This window comes from Drosophila tropicalis, unplaced genomic scaffold (assembly GCF_018151085.1).
Source record: "Drosophila tropicalis isolate 14030-0801.00 unplaced genomic scaffold, ASM1815108v1 contig_593, whole genome shotgun sequence".
NCBI lineage: Eukaryota > Metazoa > Arthropoda > Insecta > Diptera > Drosophilidae > Drosophila > Drosophila tropicalis.
Window position 1 is genome coordinate 14,507,594 of NW_027173070.1, and position 16,798 is coordinate 14,524,391.

The window sequence follows — 16,798 nt, forward strand, 5'->3', positions numbered from 1 at the left end:
TGTTTGCGTTTGATGGTCATATTTTTGCAAGGAATGAAAATGAGTAAATCAATTTCACTTCTCCATGCTGATTGATTTCAAAATATAGATGTACATGGTCTGTTTTCCTCATTACTAAAACACCCCATTAATTATAGCATACTTTTGAGATCATTTAGAGAAAGCTTTTTATGACTGGATTCATTTGGTTACACCTCCATTCTGCTAGTACAAAAAACATTTAAAATTTTCGTTTAATAACAAGTAAATGACATTGCGTTTTGTGAGGAAAATAAATTTCTTTACAATTAAATAACTGTATGTAAAAGAGATAACAGAGATTTCTGTAAGATCTATAGCACATAATATACACAGACACATTTAAAAGAACAATAAGAATAACAACATCGATAACGTTAACTGGTTTGAAATAGTTAGTTAAGAGCTAGACAAACATGCAACACCAAAAAGAGAATCAACAACAAGTAGAGATCAAAGATTCTCTCACCCAAAAAGTGTTTGCCACGCCCACAACTAGACAGAGATAGACATCGGCATACTTACTAACGCTGAGCGGCATCAGGGCGCTCTGGAGATGACTGAAGATCTGCCGATGATGATGATGGTGATGGCCGGTCAAACTGGAGCCACTGAAATATAAGTGGTTCTGATGCAGCGACAATTGTTGGTGGTGATGATGATGATGGTGATGGTGGTGTTGCAAGGCAGCTGCTTGTTGTTGTTGCTGCTGTTGGAGGTGGTGTTGGTGGTGGGCAGTATAATGAGGTTGCTGCTGTTGTTGTTGCTGCTGCTGCTGCTGGTGTACAACCGAATGTTGCTGATGGCTCATCATTTGTTGCTGTGGGGATTGTTGATGCTGCTGTTGAGATGGCTGCTGCTGCGGGATATGTTGCTGCTGCTGGCCATAGTTAGATTGCTGCGGTTGATTAACTGCCGCTGCCGTCGGCAGTGCAACTACTGCAGCTGCTGCTGCCGCTGTTGCTGCTGCTGCTGTCGCTGCTGTTGCTGTTGCAGTAGCTAGAATATGATGATGCGTGGTCGTTGATGAGCGATTCAAACTGTGTATAGAGGCATGCACAGCCGATTGATAGATTATACCATTATTTGACATGGCCGTCATAGATTGATGATGGGCCGAATAGGCCATAGTTCCGGCATTTGCAGGAACTGTGGCAGCCGTTGCCGCAATACTGCTGGCCGAAACGGGAGCCAAGGGTAGAGACCGATAGCCTGCCATTTGGAAAAATGTTTTCTTCTTATTTTTCTTGTTATAACTTGATCACTTTTCTTTGCTCACACTGATCACTTGATTAGTCCGCTTTGAGCGTCTTTTCGCGTTGCAATCGGAGCGGTAACTAAAGACCCGCTCTATTAAATTCTTTTATTATTTCCTACAAGTTCAAATCTGTACAATTTTCTAATTTAAATATTTTTATATTATTTTAATATATACAAAAGATAAATCGTAGTAGATTTTAGGCTTAGTCGGAAGAGTTGATAATGTCACTCCGTAAAGCTGATAAACGACCAAGTCCGACGATCGTTTTATCTCACTTATTTTGACATACAACCCAACCTAACCCAGGCGGTCGTGTGTCAACACAAGAATTCACAATCACGTTCTATTCTATCACGGTGTACAAACTAGGAAAAATACAATTGCTTCTTAAAATTTTGGACTTACAACATACATACATACATATATTTATTTAGATCATTTATGACTTTGAGTAGTCACTGACACACACACACACACACACACACATTTAAATTTTGTTGAACATTACATTTTACACAACTCTTTCTGGGCCTTGAACCCAAGTTCAATTCAATTGCAAAATAAAACTATATTTACATTTCCTTAATCTACTGTCAGTTGTCAGAGGTTTATAAACTAGGTTGACAGTCCCCCAGCTAAATAAACACTATGAAGAATGTCATGAATCATCTAGCCAAAAAATTTGGTCTGCCTTGACGATATCATAATATACAGCCTTCTATTGTATCTTTGAGTTACCCAAAATCGCAAGACTTCTTATAGATTAAAAGAGTTTTTTTATACAGATAAGAGTTAGTTAATAATAGACACCGATAGAATAAACAAAACGCACACACATACATGTATATATTAAAACACATTAATTACAACATCAATTGAATTTAAATTCACTACACAAATATTGTTTAGCATATTTACTATATGCAATTTGAGCGTATAAATGGAAAACAATCAACTAATAAAAACCCAAAACTATAAACACTTTTTTAAATGAAAATTTTTCTTATGAAATAAAATCGAATAAAGCCAAATCGTAACAAGCAGTTAGATTATCAATTTTTAACATTAAATCACTTATGAAACACATGAATAATTACATTAGTTGCCTTGAATAACTTTTTCAAAACTTATATTTTAAGTCCTTCATTCACACATTATTTTCTAAAGGTATAATAAATATAGTTTCATGAATTTATAATCTCAGAGCATTTTGTTTAAAAACAAGCTTGATAATTTTACATTTATACGCTCAAAAATATTTCTTGTTTATATATTTATAATTATGTTAAATACAATTCGAAAAACAAAACTTAAGTACATCAATTAAGGTGAACAACATTGACACAACATTAAATGGGATTACCAGTAAATAAATAAAAAAGAAGAAAAATAAATACGACAGGAGGAAAACAAAAAACACGGGGAAAATGAAAACAACACCGAAAACCAATTACATAAACAAATGACAAGCCAATGGGGGAAGGAACCTTGGTAATGTTGTTGTTGTTGATGTTGTTGATCTGATCTGCTGTTGATATTTGTTGAAACAATATTGGCATTTGGCCCGGTGGCATTCGCCCACGCATTCGCATTCAACGTTAAATAATCACGTAACGCCGCAACGTAAATGTAACGTAAATGCAACCTACGACGAAGACGACGACGAGAACGAGAATGACAAATGACGTAGACGGCACTGTCGTATTATTCCGCGACATCCGACACGTTTGGCCAAGGTCTGAAAACTGAACTCGACAAAATACTCACAGCAAGGACATGGTCGGACTGTTCAGTCGTATATCTACTTCGGCTAAAGCCAAAGCCGAATGCCATTGCACGAGAAACGCGAAACGTAAACAACAAAACTTCGCCAGCGCATTCAACTAGGATTCGTCGGGTTGGCTGCCCATTTGAACAAATACGCCAGAGCGAGATGAAAGACTGACGGGGGAAGAAGATGCCAAATGATGGATATGGAAAGTTATAGTTTTCTACGGGGCATCCCACCATACCGGGCGGAGTGGTGAATGGTAGCTAGTCGAGAGATTGAACCACTTCGTGTGAGTGCCGGGAACAGTTTTTTGTAGTTCCTTTTGGCAACGTTTTAGATTCTAAATTAAAACTCGGTCCCAAAAAATCTGTTCTAACATCTATATTTGCACAATTAGCCTAATTCTGTTTTAATGGCAAGAGAACTGTGTGGGTTGGTCGCTGCCAATGGCTCCTACACAAACTCACACACACACACACAGTCATTTATAGTTCTAAACTAGGGGTTGGTTCCATTTGTTAGAGACCTGCGCATTGGTTGAACCTAACGGCACCTCGTCGTCGCCTTTATCATCATCATCATTATTATTATCATCTTCATCATCATTATCAACTGGTTCTCTGTTTAGTCCTACCCCAAACAGCCAACACACTCAAGTTTTTAGCTCAATGGAATTTTTAATCAACGCGCAATTATGTCGCGTAAAATATGTCAATTTTCTACAAATTATAATATATATAGTCCAAATTGTTGTCATACAACATTTTAGGCACACATTTTTGCATTAGTTAATTGGGTTATGGAACTAAGAATGTTTTAATTTATAACTTTATAACTATAATTTTCCCACTTGTTGAATCAAAATGTTTAATGAGCTGTACTAGGTTATCCAAATTTGTTTCAGTTTTTATTTATGTGCAAATGTTTTTGTTACATTTCGTAATTCTGCAATTTAAAATTAGAAGTCTGCTGAATTTCTAAAATGTAAATGATATATGTATGTACATATGTAATTTGTTGCAATGCTTATAATCGACTATTTAGAAATTCAAAGCATAAATAAAGCAATTAAAAAATTATTATATGAGTTTTTGAAGCAGAAAATGTTTTTCAAATATTTATAAACACATTAATTGCTGATATAAACAACAAATGGAGAATCCATTTAATAGAACAATTAACTTCTATGCCGTCTTGGCTTTGGATGATGGTTTATATTAATATCAGTTCAAACATGAGTATACTTCAGATTGGAGGTCTGCTCCTATGCCTCAGCTCTTTAATAGTCAACGTGGAGTCAAAGTTCAATAGTCTCCATTGCAATGCCATTGATAAGGATTATGGAGATTTTACATCTTGTCGCATCAAAGCCATAAATCGAAATAGAAACTCGATCAATTTGGAATATCTACAGAAACAATATTCCAATGATTTAACGGTAAGTTCACAATACAATATTTCACAAATGTCTTTTCATTTGTATTATTTTACAGTTACACTTTCAGTTCTTCAAACGTTTAAGTGGCTGGCGACCTTTTCTATATAATTATAAAGTTGATCTTTGTGCTTTTCAAAGAAGCGCAAATAATATGGTATTAAAAATATTTTTCGAATATTTAAGCCCATATACTAACTTTAATCATACCTGTCCCTTGTTGGTAAGTGAATACTTGAAACCTTTATATATTAGAAACCGGTCTCCATTGCCTCTTTCAGCCGAATGAAACATTTCGAGTATTCAATTTTGAACTGGACATGAATGATTTTCGCCTGCGTTTTCCCATTGAGAATGGGGAATATGCCATGCATATGATTTGGTATCATAAAAAAGTCCCCAGATTAACCATTAATGGATCTATTCTGTACCACAACTACAAAGAACCTTGAACGGTCTCAAAATTTATTTATAATAATCAGTTTCTCACAAGAGTCATATTTTTGTTTTTAAAAATATTGAACTTAAACTGGTCAAAAAGTTTTGGTTTTGGGTGATTTGGTTCAGACTGAAATACTTTTTTCACAGAATGAAGCTTTTAGAAATATAGAACCTATTAAAAAAATTAAAAAAAAAAAAAACAATTAAAACTTTGAATTAAACTATGTGTTTAAGATCGAGATATACATATGTTATACAAATTATAATATTTGAATGTTTTTCACCTATAAATAACTGAAAACAACAATCACTAAGCGTAAACATTTATTAAATACTGATTTGAGGGTACAAGGGACAAATGAACACAATTAATTTTAAAGTCAAGCACTTAAATTTTGATTATGAATAGTATTGAAAATCTAAAATTAATACTGCACGTTTGAAATTGTTCAAGCAGTAAATCTCGATTTGGTATTTACATAAACCATTTTAGTTGTCAAAAAACAATTAAAATACTTTACATCCTCTATATTGGCATAGATATTAAAAAACTATATAAAGACAATAGCACTATAAAAAATACAGTCCAATCATGAGGATAGTTCAAGTCACTTGTCTTCTCTTAAGCATTAGCTTTTTGATATTTAATGTAGATTCAAAGTTCAAGAGTCTTCATTGCGATGCAATTGATAAGAATTATGGAGATTTTACATTGTGTCGCATTAAAGCCATAAATCGATATAGGAACTCGATCAATGTGGAATACATACAGAAACAATATGCCAATGATTTGTCGGTAAGTGCAATCTAATATTTATTCATTTGCCAGAAGAAGAACAAGAACTACTATTTTAATGAACATGCAGTTACGGGTTGAGTACTTCAAACGTTTGAATGGCTGGCGACCCTTTCTCTATAATTATAAAGTGGATCTTTGTGCATTTCTAAGAACTGCGAATAGCATGCTTTTCAAATTGGCTTTTGAATATATCTCACCATATGCTAACTTTAATCGCACCTGTCCAATATTGGTAAGTGAATGATTAAAGCATGTTTGTCTGTATATAAATCACAATTCTTGATGGTCTCTTTTAGCCGAATGAAACATTCCGAGTATCGAATTTTGAACTAAATGTTTATAATCTCCGTGTGCGTTTTCCAATTGAGAATGGGGAATATGCTATGCATATGACTTGGTATCACAAAAAAGTCCCAAGGTTATCCCTTAATGGATCCATACTGTATTACGACTACAGAGAACATTGACATCTAATATTGCAAAACTAACTGAAACGGAAACATCTAGTAGGTATTCATACAATCGGGGGAATAAGGAAAAATCACTTAAATTTCAATGACATAGAATATTAATTTAGTCTATTACTAAAAAGCTATGGAGTTATTCAAGCAGAAAATACATGTGGTATTTATAAAAATAATTTGAATAAAATTACAGAAATTAAAAAAACGTGCAAGCAGTTGTCAAAAAACAATTAATATACTTCATGTGATCTATATCGGTGTGGATATTCGAAAAGTATATATTAAAAATAGCACTACATTAAAGTCAGTCAAATCATGAGAATAGTTCAAGTCACTTGTCTTTTTTTAAGCGTTAGCTTTTTGCTATTCAATGTGGAGTCAAAGTTCAAGAGTCTTCATTGTAATGCTATTGATAAGGATTACGGAGATTTTACAATGTGTCGCATTAAAGCCATAAATCGAAATAGGAACTCGATCAATGTGGAATATCTACAGAAACAATATTCTAATGATTTGTCGGTAAGTCCCATATGACATGAAAAAGAAACACTCTCCGAATCATTATTTTAATCAACTTGCAGTTACGCGTTGAGTACTTCAAACGTTTGAATGGCTGGCGACCCTTTCTATATAATTATAAAGTGGATCTTTGTGCATTTCTAAGAAGTGCGAATAGCATGCTCTTGAAGTTGGCATTTGAGTATATAAATCCATATACTAACTTTAATCATACCTGCCCACTATTGGTAGGTTAATGATGTATGTATTTTTCTTGTATTTCAATTACAATTTTCGATTGTCTTTTTAAGCCGAATGAAACATTCCGAGTATCGAATTTTGAACTAAATGTTGATAATCTCCGTGTGCGTTATCCAATTGAGAATGGGGAATATGCTATGCATATGACTTGGTATCACAAAAAGGTCCCAAGGTTAACCCTTAATGGATCCATACTGTATTACAACTATAAAGAACATTGATAGTCTCAGACAAAAGACAAAAGAGTATATTAATCTTTATCACCTGTAAGATCCTTTGAAAATAACTAAAAAGGAAAATCATTAAAGATGAACCACATAAATTTAAATGACATATAATATTAATTAAGTCGATTACTAAAACTGCATTCAAGCAGAAAATATATATGTGGTATATATTTAAATAATTCGAATAAAATTGCAGAAATTAAAAACATGTGCAAAAAACAATTAATATACTTACCAAAGCATTAAAATATATTTCGGTATAGATATTCCAAAAGTATAAATTGAAAATACCACTTAATTAAAATCAGTCAAACCATGAGGATAGATCAAGTCACTTGTCTTCTCTTATGCGTTAGCATTTTGATATTCAATGTGGAGTCAAAGTTCAAGAGTCTTCATTGCAATATTATTGATAAGAATTATGGAGAATTTACATTGTGTCGCATTAAAGCCATAAATCGAAACAGGAACTCTATCAATTTGGAATACATACAGAAACAATATGCCAATGACGTATGGGTAAGTCGAATATCAATATCAGAGTGGCATGACTTAGTAGCATTATATAAATTAACTTGCAGATACGTGTTGAGTACTTCAAACGTTTGAATGGCTGGCGACCTTTTCTGTATAATTATAAAGGAAATGTTTGTGCATTTCTAAAAAACGCGAATAATTTACTTATGAAGTTGGCCTATGAGTATATAAGTCCATATACGAACTTTAATCACACCTGTCCACTTCTGGTAAGTGAATGATTGATATATTAATTACTTTTTGTTGACGGTTTCTTTCAGGCAAATGAAACATTTCGAGTAACGAATTATGAAATTGATGTGGATCATCTTCGTGTGCGTTTTCCAATTGAGAATGGGGAATATGCTATGCATACCACTTGGTATCATAAAAATATACCCAGGTTGACACTCAATGGATCCATACTGTATTACAACTACAGAGAGCATTGATTGGCTCATAACTATTTCAGATAAAAGAGTATATGATTTATATTTCAATCATTATTTGTATTCCACAAAAAAGAAAAACTCACCAACTACAAAAATTCAGTAGGCACTAACACAATTGGAGGGATATGGGAAAATTTTTTGGAATTTTAACGTCAAAGATTATTTATTTCTAACATGATATATCATTAAAGCTGAATACACCTTTCAGGTTATTCTAGCACAAAAATATCTATCTCGTTTTTATATATAAACCATTTAAATAAAACTGCAAAAATTAAAAACATTTGCAAACCATTGTGAAAACCACAATTAATATATTTCATGTCTCATATATAGACCAATAACCTAGTTATAGCATTTTATTAAAATAGTTTGAAAGATGAAGATAGTACCTTCTTACTTAACTACTCTTAGCCTGGCTATAAACTGAGACGTTGATATTCAAGGTTAATTCAAAACTTTCAATGCCATGACTTTTTATAGGTATACAAAAAACGAATAATTTATCAGTGTTCAGCTAATAGAACGCCCGACAAAAGCCCTCTATAAAGTTATAGTGTCAAATAACGCATACGCCACGTTGCTCATGGAAATATTTCTTGATTTGAAAAAAGTATGTTTTGTAAAAACTAGTTTATTCGTTCTAAGATATGATTTGCATACATTTTTTTGGAACCCATCGAGCACTTACGTACTTCCTTATAATTTATAAAAAGCTCCGCATAGGATATAATATCACACAAATGTGCCCAAAATTAACAAAAAAATCGTCCATAAAGTACTTAAACTAAATAAAAACATTGCTTAGTTATGTGAAATTTGAATGTTTAAATGTTTTTTCATGTGTTTGTGCGTCAAAAATTACCGAACCAGCATAAAAAATTCAGAAGATTGCATGCCAAAGTGTAAATATGGCTAAAATAAAACAAAACAGAAAGCGGGGTGACAAGACTGGGTAGGGGAAAGTTAGAAACGACCAATTGACACAATAATCGAGGTTGAAACAAAAGAAAACAGAAAATGTATGTGTGTGTGTAGGCGTGTCCTCATCAAATTAGGCTCGGTGTTATCTAATTAGACAACTGTAGAGTAAACTCTGCTTAAACCTCATCTGTTCCCCTCCTTAACTCCTCCTGCATCTGTCTATGGGTGTGTGTGTGTGTGTGTGTGTGTGTGAAGTGGTGCCAGGCGCCGGCCATCATATTTTGCAATTTAACTCACACGAACTACCCAGTACCAGAAGCAAAGAAAAACTCCAAAAAAATTTGCTATTTGCCCTTTTCGTTTTCTTTTTTCCACGCTCAAGTTTCATAACACAACGGAAATGCAAAAAGTTTTTTGTGCAAAAAAAACAAAGCGCGCCAAAAAAAAAAAAAAAATTTAAAACTTTTTTATTTCTCTTGGCAATTATGTGCTCAAGAAAGAAAAGCAACGAAAAAAAAAAAAACAAAAAGAAAATATAAAAAAACCGACAAACAGAGAAAAACCCAAAGCAAAGCCAGAACTAGAGCCCACTGAAATAATGATAATGAAGCGCACACAGAGGCAAGGATACAGCGGCATGGGGAGAGCGGTGGAGGACAGGTCAAAGGATTTTGAAGAAAAGTGAAAAAAAATTCAAGCAAGCAACACATGACGGGACATGCATGCAAAAATATCTCATAGATACCTCTCCTATTTCTATTTTACCCTAACAAAGAGTATATCACCAATGCTTCGGTTAATAATCTGATATAAACCTTTTTGTGACATTTTATAAGAAATATTTTGAATCGAAAAGTCTCCAATGAACTGTATAATCAAATAATCTCAAATCATTGTGTTTAGAGTTTTAAAGCCTTTTTAGAATATACATAGTTACAGCTTGATCTTAGAGCAGTTACTTAAAAAATAAGACAAATTTAACTTATTAAACTTTAATTTCCCTTTGGATACTTGTACAGATGTTCTATAGACTTTCTTTAAAACAATTTTTTAAGATAGATAGCTCAGAATCAGGATAGAAATCAGAAATCACCAAGAGTAGTAACCATTTCGCAGAGGTCTGGAGCCTTTGTTAGTCTAAGGCATATAACTTGTTGGAATTTAGAGACTTAGTGAATTGTCAATATAACTTTAACCTTTTAACTACTACTAAACCTTTAACTAACCTCTTTCAGGTTAGGTTAGGGTATACTACAAATCGCTGCAAAAAATTTAGAAAAAGTCCGTTTTCGTTTTTTTTTTTTTTTGGCTAGGTGGGTGGTTTGGTGTAATTTGTTTAATTTGCTTTGGGGGGCTCTTCCACTTTTTTATTTTATTTTTTTATTTTTATTTTTTGAAGGTTGGCCGCCTTTTAGCTAATGGCTATGAGCAATGTATGATAATAAAAACAAAAACAAAATGAAAAAAAAAGAAACCCAAACACAAACTAAACTACAAACTAAATTAAAATATTTTAAAGTTTTATCAATAAAATGCAAGCCGGGTAAAGTTTTCTCTTTTTAGTTTTGTGTGATTTATTTTCTTTTCTTTTCGAGCATTTGTTTAACTGCAAATCAGATATGAATCTTTTGCATTGTCTGCATTACACATGTTAGAACAGGAGCGGTTGTCGGAGACAAAGTGGGAAGGTTGGCAATTGAAACATCAGCAATACTCGAAACGAACTGAAATGTAAGTACAATATGCCGGCGACAATTTGACACTTGAACACCCACACAGAGGGCAGCAGGCAGCAGCAGCTATTGGCCGGAAAAAAAATAAGTTAAATCTGAATCGGGCTTAAAAATCACTTAGCCAACACGCCACTTGGCTGTCTGCCGTTTGGTGTGTCAGCAGAATAAAGGAGCAACCAATATATAAGTATCTTATGTATTGAGTGCAATAATCAACACATCTATAAGACACTCGGTTTTTTTTTTTTTAGTCTTGTCAGCAAATATTTCCTTGGTCCTTGATTCCCCCAGAAGGCGAAACGTGCTCGTTATTATAACTTATACTAAATTGTCAGTTGGCTAATCTACCATCTCTCGCATTGAACGTTTCCTGGACACTAAATAAATGCAAACATATTGGCGAACAATTTAAGAATGAAATTAAACAAAATTTCAATGAAAATTAAACATAGCCCGGAATATAAAGGATCTAAATAAGGAAAGCCAAGTACTTTCCAGAGTTTTTCCTTATCAAATGAAATATGATAAATTTATCAGAAAATGGTGTATACTAATATCCAGCAACAATTAAAACTGTAGTAATTGAAAGGATGATTTGGTTAAACCCGGGAAATTTTTAAGCTCCTCCTTTAAGAATAAAGATATTAACGTTTCTTTGCATATACGATAACAATTTTTTTTAGATTTTTGCAAGAGAAACTTTTAAACAATTAAGGATTTTAGTTAGTTTATTAGTTTTTTTAAAAAACCATCATAACTGAAACCTTATTCTGTTATTTTATTAGGAGAAATTGATCTTGGATAGAGGAACAAAGTCCTTTTCTTAATTCTCAGAAGCCACTCATTTCATTATCTATTACCTTATACCAAATTTTGGCATCTCTACGTGGAAAAACAAAACTTTTCTCAAAGTTTGTTAAATTTTAATCTTAAAATATAAGGAAAAAGAATACCCGAAACTTTCAATGGCCACTAAATAAAATGTTGAAGAAATAGAAACTCTTAAGCAGTTTACGGTCAAATGAATTGATTTGCTCTCATTGTATATTGCTTACGCGAAACATTTCCACCAGAGAAAACTTAAGGATAACTTGTAACTCACTAATGAACAACACAGAGAACATGGTGAGAGAGTGTGAGAGAGAGAACGAGACAGAGAGTGGCTGCAAAAGAGGACGAGTGCAAATGTTGTTTCGCATTTTGTTTTGTTTTGCTATTTCCTTCAATTCACCAGGGATTCAACTCATCGACTAGTGTGAAAATCAATGAATCTCCGTGGCATTTGCCAATATTCACAGCTGAGTGCCTCATCTTGTTGTTGTTGTGCCTTGAGGGCCTTAGACAAGGATACAGAACGATTTAATTGAATAATTGTTAGGCATGCCACGTTCTATGTAACACCCCGCAACACCAAGCTCCAAGTAAAATCAGCAAAAAAAAAAAAAAAAAAATGTTTGCCCTAAAAAGTAGGCAACAAAATCTAAAATAGACAAAAGCTCAAATCTTTGCTAAAGAGGAAACTGCGAGGAGACTGCGTCATCCTCCAGCGAATGCAAAAATCTTGCACCTGGCCAAATTTATGCTCTGCATTTGAAAATCCTCGAGACTTACCGTTCCCAAGTGGCACATTTGTTGTTGCCGTCGATTGTAGTTGTTGCTGCTGCTGCTGTTCGGTTGTCACCGTGCTGGACAATTTATTTGATGTTGTTGGCGTCACTGTTGTTGTTGCCGTTGTTTCACTTTTGCCAGAGCCAACATTAATGCCCAGCGTTGTGGCACTTTTCCCTAGCCTTAGAATTGTGGTTGCTGTCGATGAGGTGGTGGCACCTCCAGCTGCTGCTGCTCCTGCTCCTGTTGCAGCTGTTGTTGTTGTTGCCGCTGTGGCAGATACTGTTGCTGTGGCCAACTTAAGCTTATGCAACGTGGCCGCCATGCCCTTTGCCGCCTTTGTGGTACGTGCTATGCTACTGATATTCGAAGAATTTGAGGACGTATTGGACACGGAAGTGGATGCCTTAGCTAAAGGCGGTGTTGTGGCCATAGAGATCGTTGCCGACGTTGTTGCCGGTGTGGCAGCGGCAGCAGCAGCTGTAGAATTTCTTATAACCAATATAGATTGGGATTTTTCCAAACGTTTCAATGTCTGCAATACAAACGGAGACTTGCCATCCGTATTGCTTTCGGTGCTAAGACTACGCGAGGCCTACAAAAGAAAATGGAAATTAATTAACACTTTAATTGGAAACTGTTGTGCATTTACAACTTACATGCTTCAACATGAATGGCCTTTCTATTAGTTTGGTATGCTTATTACGCTCTTGAGCCTTTAGCACACTCTCCAATTGGCTGGCATTGATGGGAGTTTGCAATAGAATGGTATTACTATTGCCGCCAGAATCCTTATTGCCACTACCGCTGGCCACTATTGAGATGGTAGAATTGGCATTTTGACCGCCAGAAATGGCCGTAGACGCTTGACTGCTGCTCTGCAGAATTGTCTTCCGTGCCACTGTGGTGGCTGTGGGTAGCTGATTAAGTGTAATTGCCGTGGCTGTACCCTTATCCTGTTGCTGTTCACCTGACTGCAGCAAGCTGAGTATATCCTGTTTATTTTGTATGATGATTTGGCCATTTTCGTTACGTGTGCCGCGCAGCAGGATAATATTACTGCTGCTTGTGTTGGTTGTTCCATTTTGTTGTAGTTGTTGCTGCTTTTGTTGCATTGCCTCGATCTTGAGCTTAGCCGCACGTAAAGTAGTTGTTGTTGTTGTTGTTGCGTTTGTTGTTGATATTCCTGACTCCACTTCATTGCTTTTTGTTATCAGTTTGCCACTGCTTTGCGATTTAATCAAAACATTTTTTGTTGCATTCGTATTGTGAGCTGAAAAAAAAATATATAAAGAAATAATTAGGTAAATTTTCAATAATTTGACTACTATGGCTTTTCTTGTTGTGCATTATGGGTAAATCCTGTGAAATAGTTGCCTATTACACTAAGGGTTAAGAAACAGAAATGTTCAAAAACTAGTATACAAAAAGCATCTCATTATAGTCCGGGAAAAAGCTATAAGTATTTAATGAAATACAAATTTAAATTCAAAATAAACTCATTCAATCGAACGGAACTTTTTAGGGGATTGTCCCGAGTGACAACTTTCTGCAAAAAGAGGATTCCTAACTTATGTAGAATATTTAATGAAGAGGATTTTTCAAAATGTTGAAAAATGTAATGAAAAACTTCAAGTCAAATAGTAGTCAAGTGGATAAGACTAGAGACAAAGCAATACAGAATATAATTTTAGCTATTTTAAAAGATTCCCAAACAAGAAGCGGTGAAAACAGAAAAGCAAAGAAAACTTTCTTGTAAAATTTTTATTCCACTTTGATAGCTTTTGCATTTTGCTTTGTATCTTCTTCAGAAATGTTTGAAAGTAATGTGTTATAATTGACATTCGATAACCAAGGGATGAATGGGAACGCTTAAGTTCTTGTTACTTATTTTGGACATGTTCTCTTTTCCTTACCAAAACGACCAAATTGACATGAATATTGGCTGCGAGTACTAACGAACACACACATTGTGCATGGAAATTCAATAGAAACTTCAGAGGCCAAAAAAGATTTATTACTTTATATCGATGAACTGAAAGCTGGCGAGTTCATAATTTGCATTAGAAATTGTCGAAAGGGTAACAAAAGGGTGTAGCAGGGGTAAAGGCAAATAACAAATATGATACGATAGACTGAGGCGCGCCATTGTTGCATTTTACGGGGAGTGGAGAAAAGTGTAAAAAAAACAAAACACACACACACATATTACGTATACGCCGAGTGTTTTGTTGAGCGGTCAGTGGCTTAGACGACGAAAAACTGAATTGTTTGCCAACAATGGAGCAAGCAGCATTAAGGAGGGAGGGAGAATAAGGAAGGAGGCGGAGGTCAGGCGCTAAATCAAGCGAAAGACGACATGTTTATGGCAGGGACATAAAGGACGGCCTAAGGACGGCAGGACTATGACTATGACTACGACTACGACTACTTAGTCCCGCCCCCCTCCCCTCGAACAAAAAAAAAGAAAGAAGAGAGATCGCAATAAAAGTGCAACAAACAAACATACAGAGAAACGAACAGAGACGAACAACAGAGATGGGGAGTAAAGGAGAAGAGGTGAGCCAAGTTACATGTGCGTTGCCAAATATAGACTCTCAAGGCTAAAGGCGACACGAAACAAAACGTAAAGTGCACGCCGGAAACATTTGAAAATGTTGCCTAAACACTTGTCCATCCTTTCTACACTCTACACCACCCCCCGACCGCCTACCTTCTGACACCCTCTTTGCCCTTTCATTCCATTTCGCCGCCCCCAAAAATGTGTTCTGTATGTTTGTTTTTAGAGAAAAACGTGCGGGTCATAATTAGCCGTTTACGCTGACTCGCCCCATGTCCCTTTTATTTCAGTGTCTTCACACACTCAAACACACATGTGACCATCTCTCTGACCCAAGTGGACATGTGTCTGTCTGTCTGTCTGTACAAAAAGGTCGCCTGCCTCTAGGCTAACACGAAGATAGAAACGAGGAGGGCAAGAAGAGGTCGCCATTCATTCAGGCGCACATACTTCATTGTAATAGATGGCAGGGAAAGGACTGGGACACACACACACAGACACACTATACAGGACTACAATCCATAGTAGGAGCAAGCCAAGCCAAGCTGCTCTTCCATGTTCGCGTAACACATAAAACACTTTGGCTTTGCCTCTATGCTGAAAGTTCGCATATTTTTGTTTTCATTCGCGCGGCTTTTGATGTTCCCAAATCCCCTCAAATTGAGAGAAAGAGAGAATACCCATCATAGTATATTATAGTGGGCTGAAGGTTGATCAAAATATAGCGAAATATAACGAATTTATTATATGGTTAAAGATTAAAAATACACTGATCCAGTTATGACTATAACACAACAAAATAATCTTCTTATTTCCCTAGCACCCTCAACATGTGATAGTTAAGTTACTGACGCTAATATTATGGTCGAATTTTCTAAGATGTCTTCTTTAACATTCCTAAAATAAAAAATGTACAAGGTTAAGGTTTTTATACGAAGCAATGTTTAATTTTGAAGAGGTTTTAATTAAGTTTAAAACTGTAGGAATACAATACACAAAAGAAAACACACATATGTACATACATACATACATACATATGTTGGGGTTCTAGGCAGATGATACATGATATCCACGATAGTACTACCCCTAACTGTTTTATAGACTGAGTTGGTCTCCACTAAGCCAAGGAATAGGGAGTACATGTATTAAGATACATTTGAGTAGTAAATAGAAATTAATTGTTTTCTAATGTTTTTTTTTTTTTGGGACATATAAATTGTAACGCCAATTTGATAGGTATCTCACTCTTATTTGAATGCAAGTTTATGAAACCTTTATAAGACCCATCCCTAAATTCTACATATCCTTTATTACTATATTACTGTTTGAAAAAACTCAATGCTAGTTAGCCGCCACGAGATTGTGTGTCTATTTAGGCTTATCGAAAGTTAGTATATATTATTCAATCATATTTTAATCCTTATAAGGATGAACTGACACAAAATTTTCCAAAAATTATCTCATTTAAGTTTCTCCACCAAATGAATTTTATGTCACTGTATCTTGCACGTGGCATTAACGCAGATAATGGAAAGGGGTGCAACATTAGCAAGGTGGGGGGTGGTCTCTGTATAACAAAACACGACAAATTGCAAGTCTATAGAAATTTTATTAGAAACATAAATCAAATAGAGAGTGCTAAATGCCACCACAGGAACAACAACAACAACAAACATAAACAACAACAGAGGAAAAACGCAGGAAAACTGCTTAATAGAGGGTTAAAGAAGAGACAAGCACCACATTGACATGAGAATCGCCAAGGGAAGGGGGGGTTTGGGGGATCAACACGAACTATCCCCCCCACTCTTTGGCACCCCTTCGCGCTGC

At 35.1% G+C, this 16,798-nt stretch overlaps 1 protein-coding gene across 7 annotated transcripts in view; it reads right to left on the bottom strand.

Annotated features, from left to right (window-relative positions):
- Positions 1-16,798, bottom strand: part of Camta (Calmodulin-binding transcription activator) — a 42,469-nt gene that overhangs the window by 25,095 nt on the left and 576 nt on the right. For all 7 annotated transcript variants that reach the window (XM_068291893.1, XM_068291892.1, XM_068291891.1 and 4 more), the window contains exons 2-3: positions 13,068-13,681; positions 12,412-13,003 (exon numbers count right to left, since the gene is read on the bottom strand). In XM_068291893.1, coding sequence (XP_068147994.1) covers positions 12,412-13,003; positions 13,068-13,681 — 1,206 coding nt within the window. The remainder of the gene's footprint in view (positions 1-12,411; positions 13,004-13,067; positions 13,682-16,798) is intronic.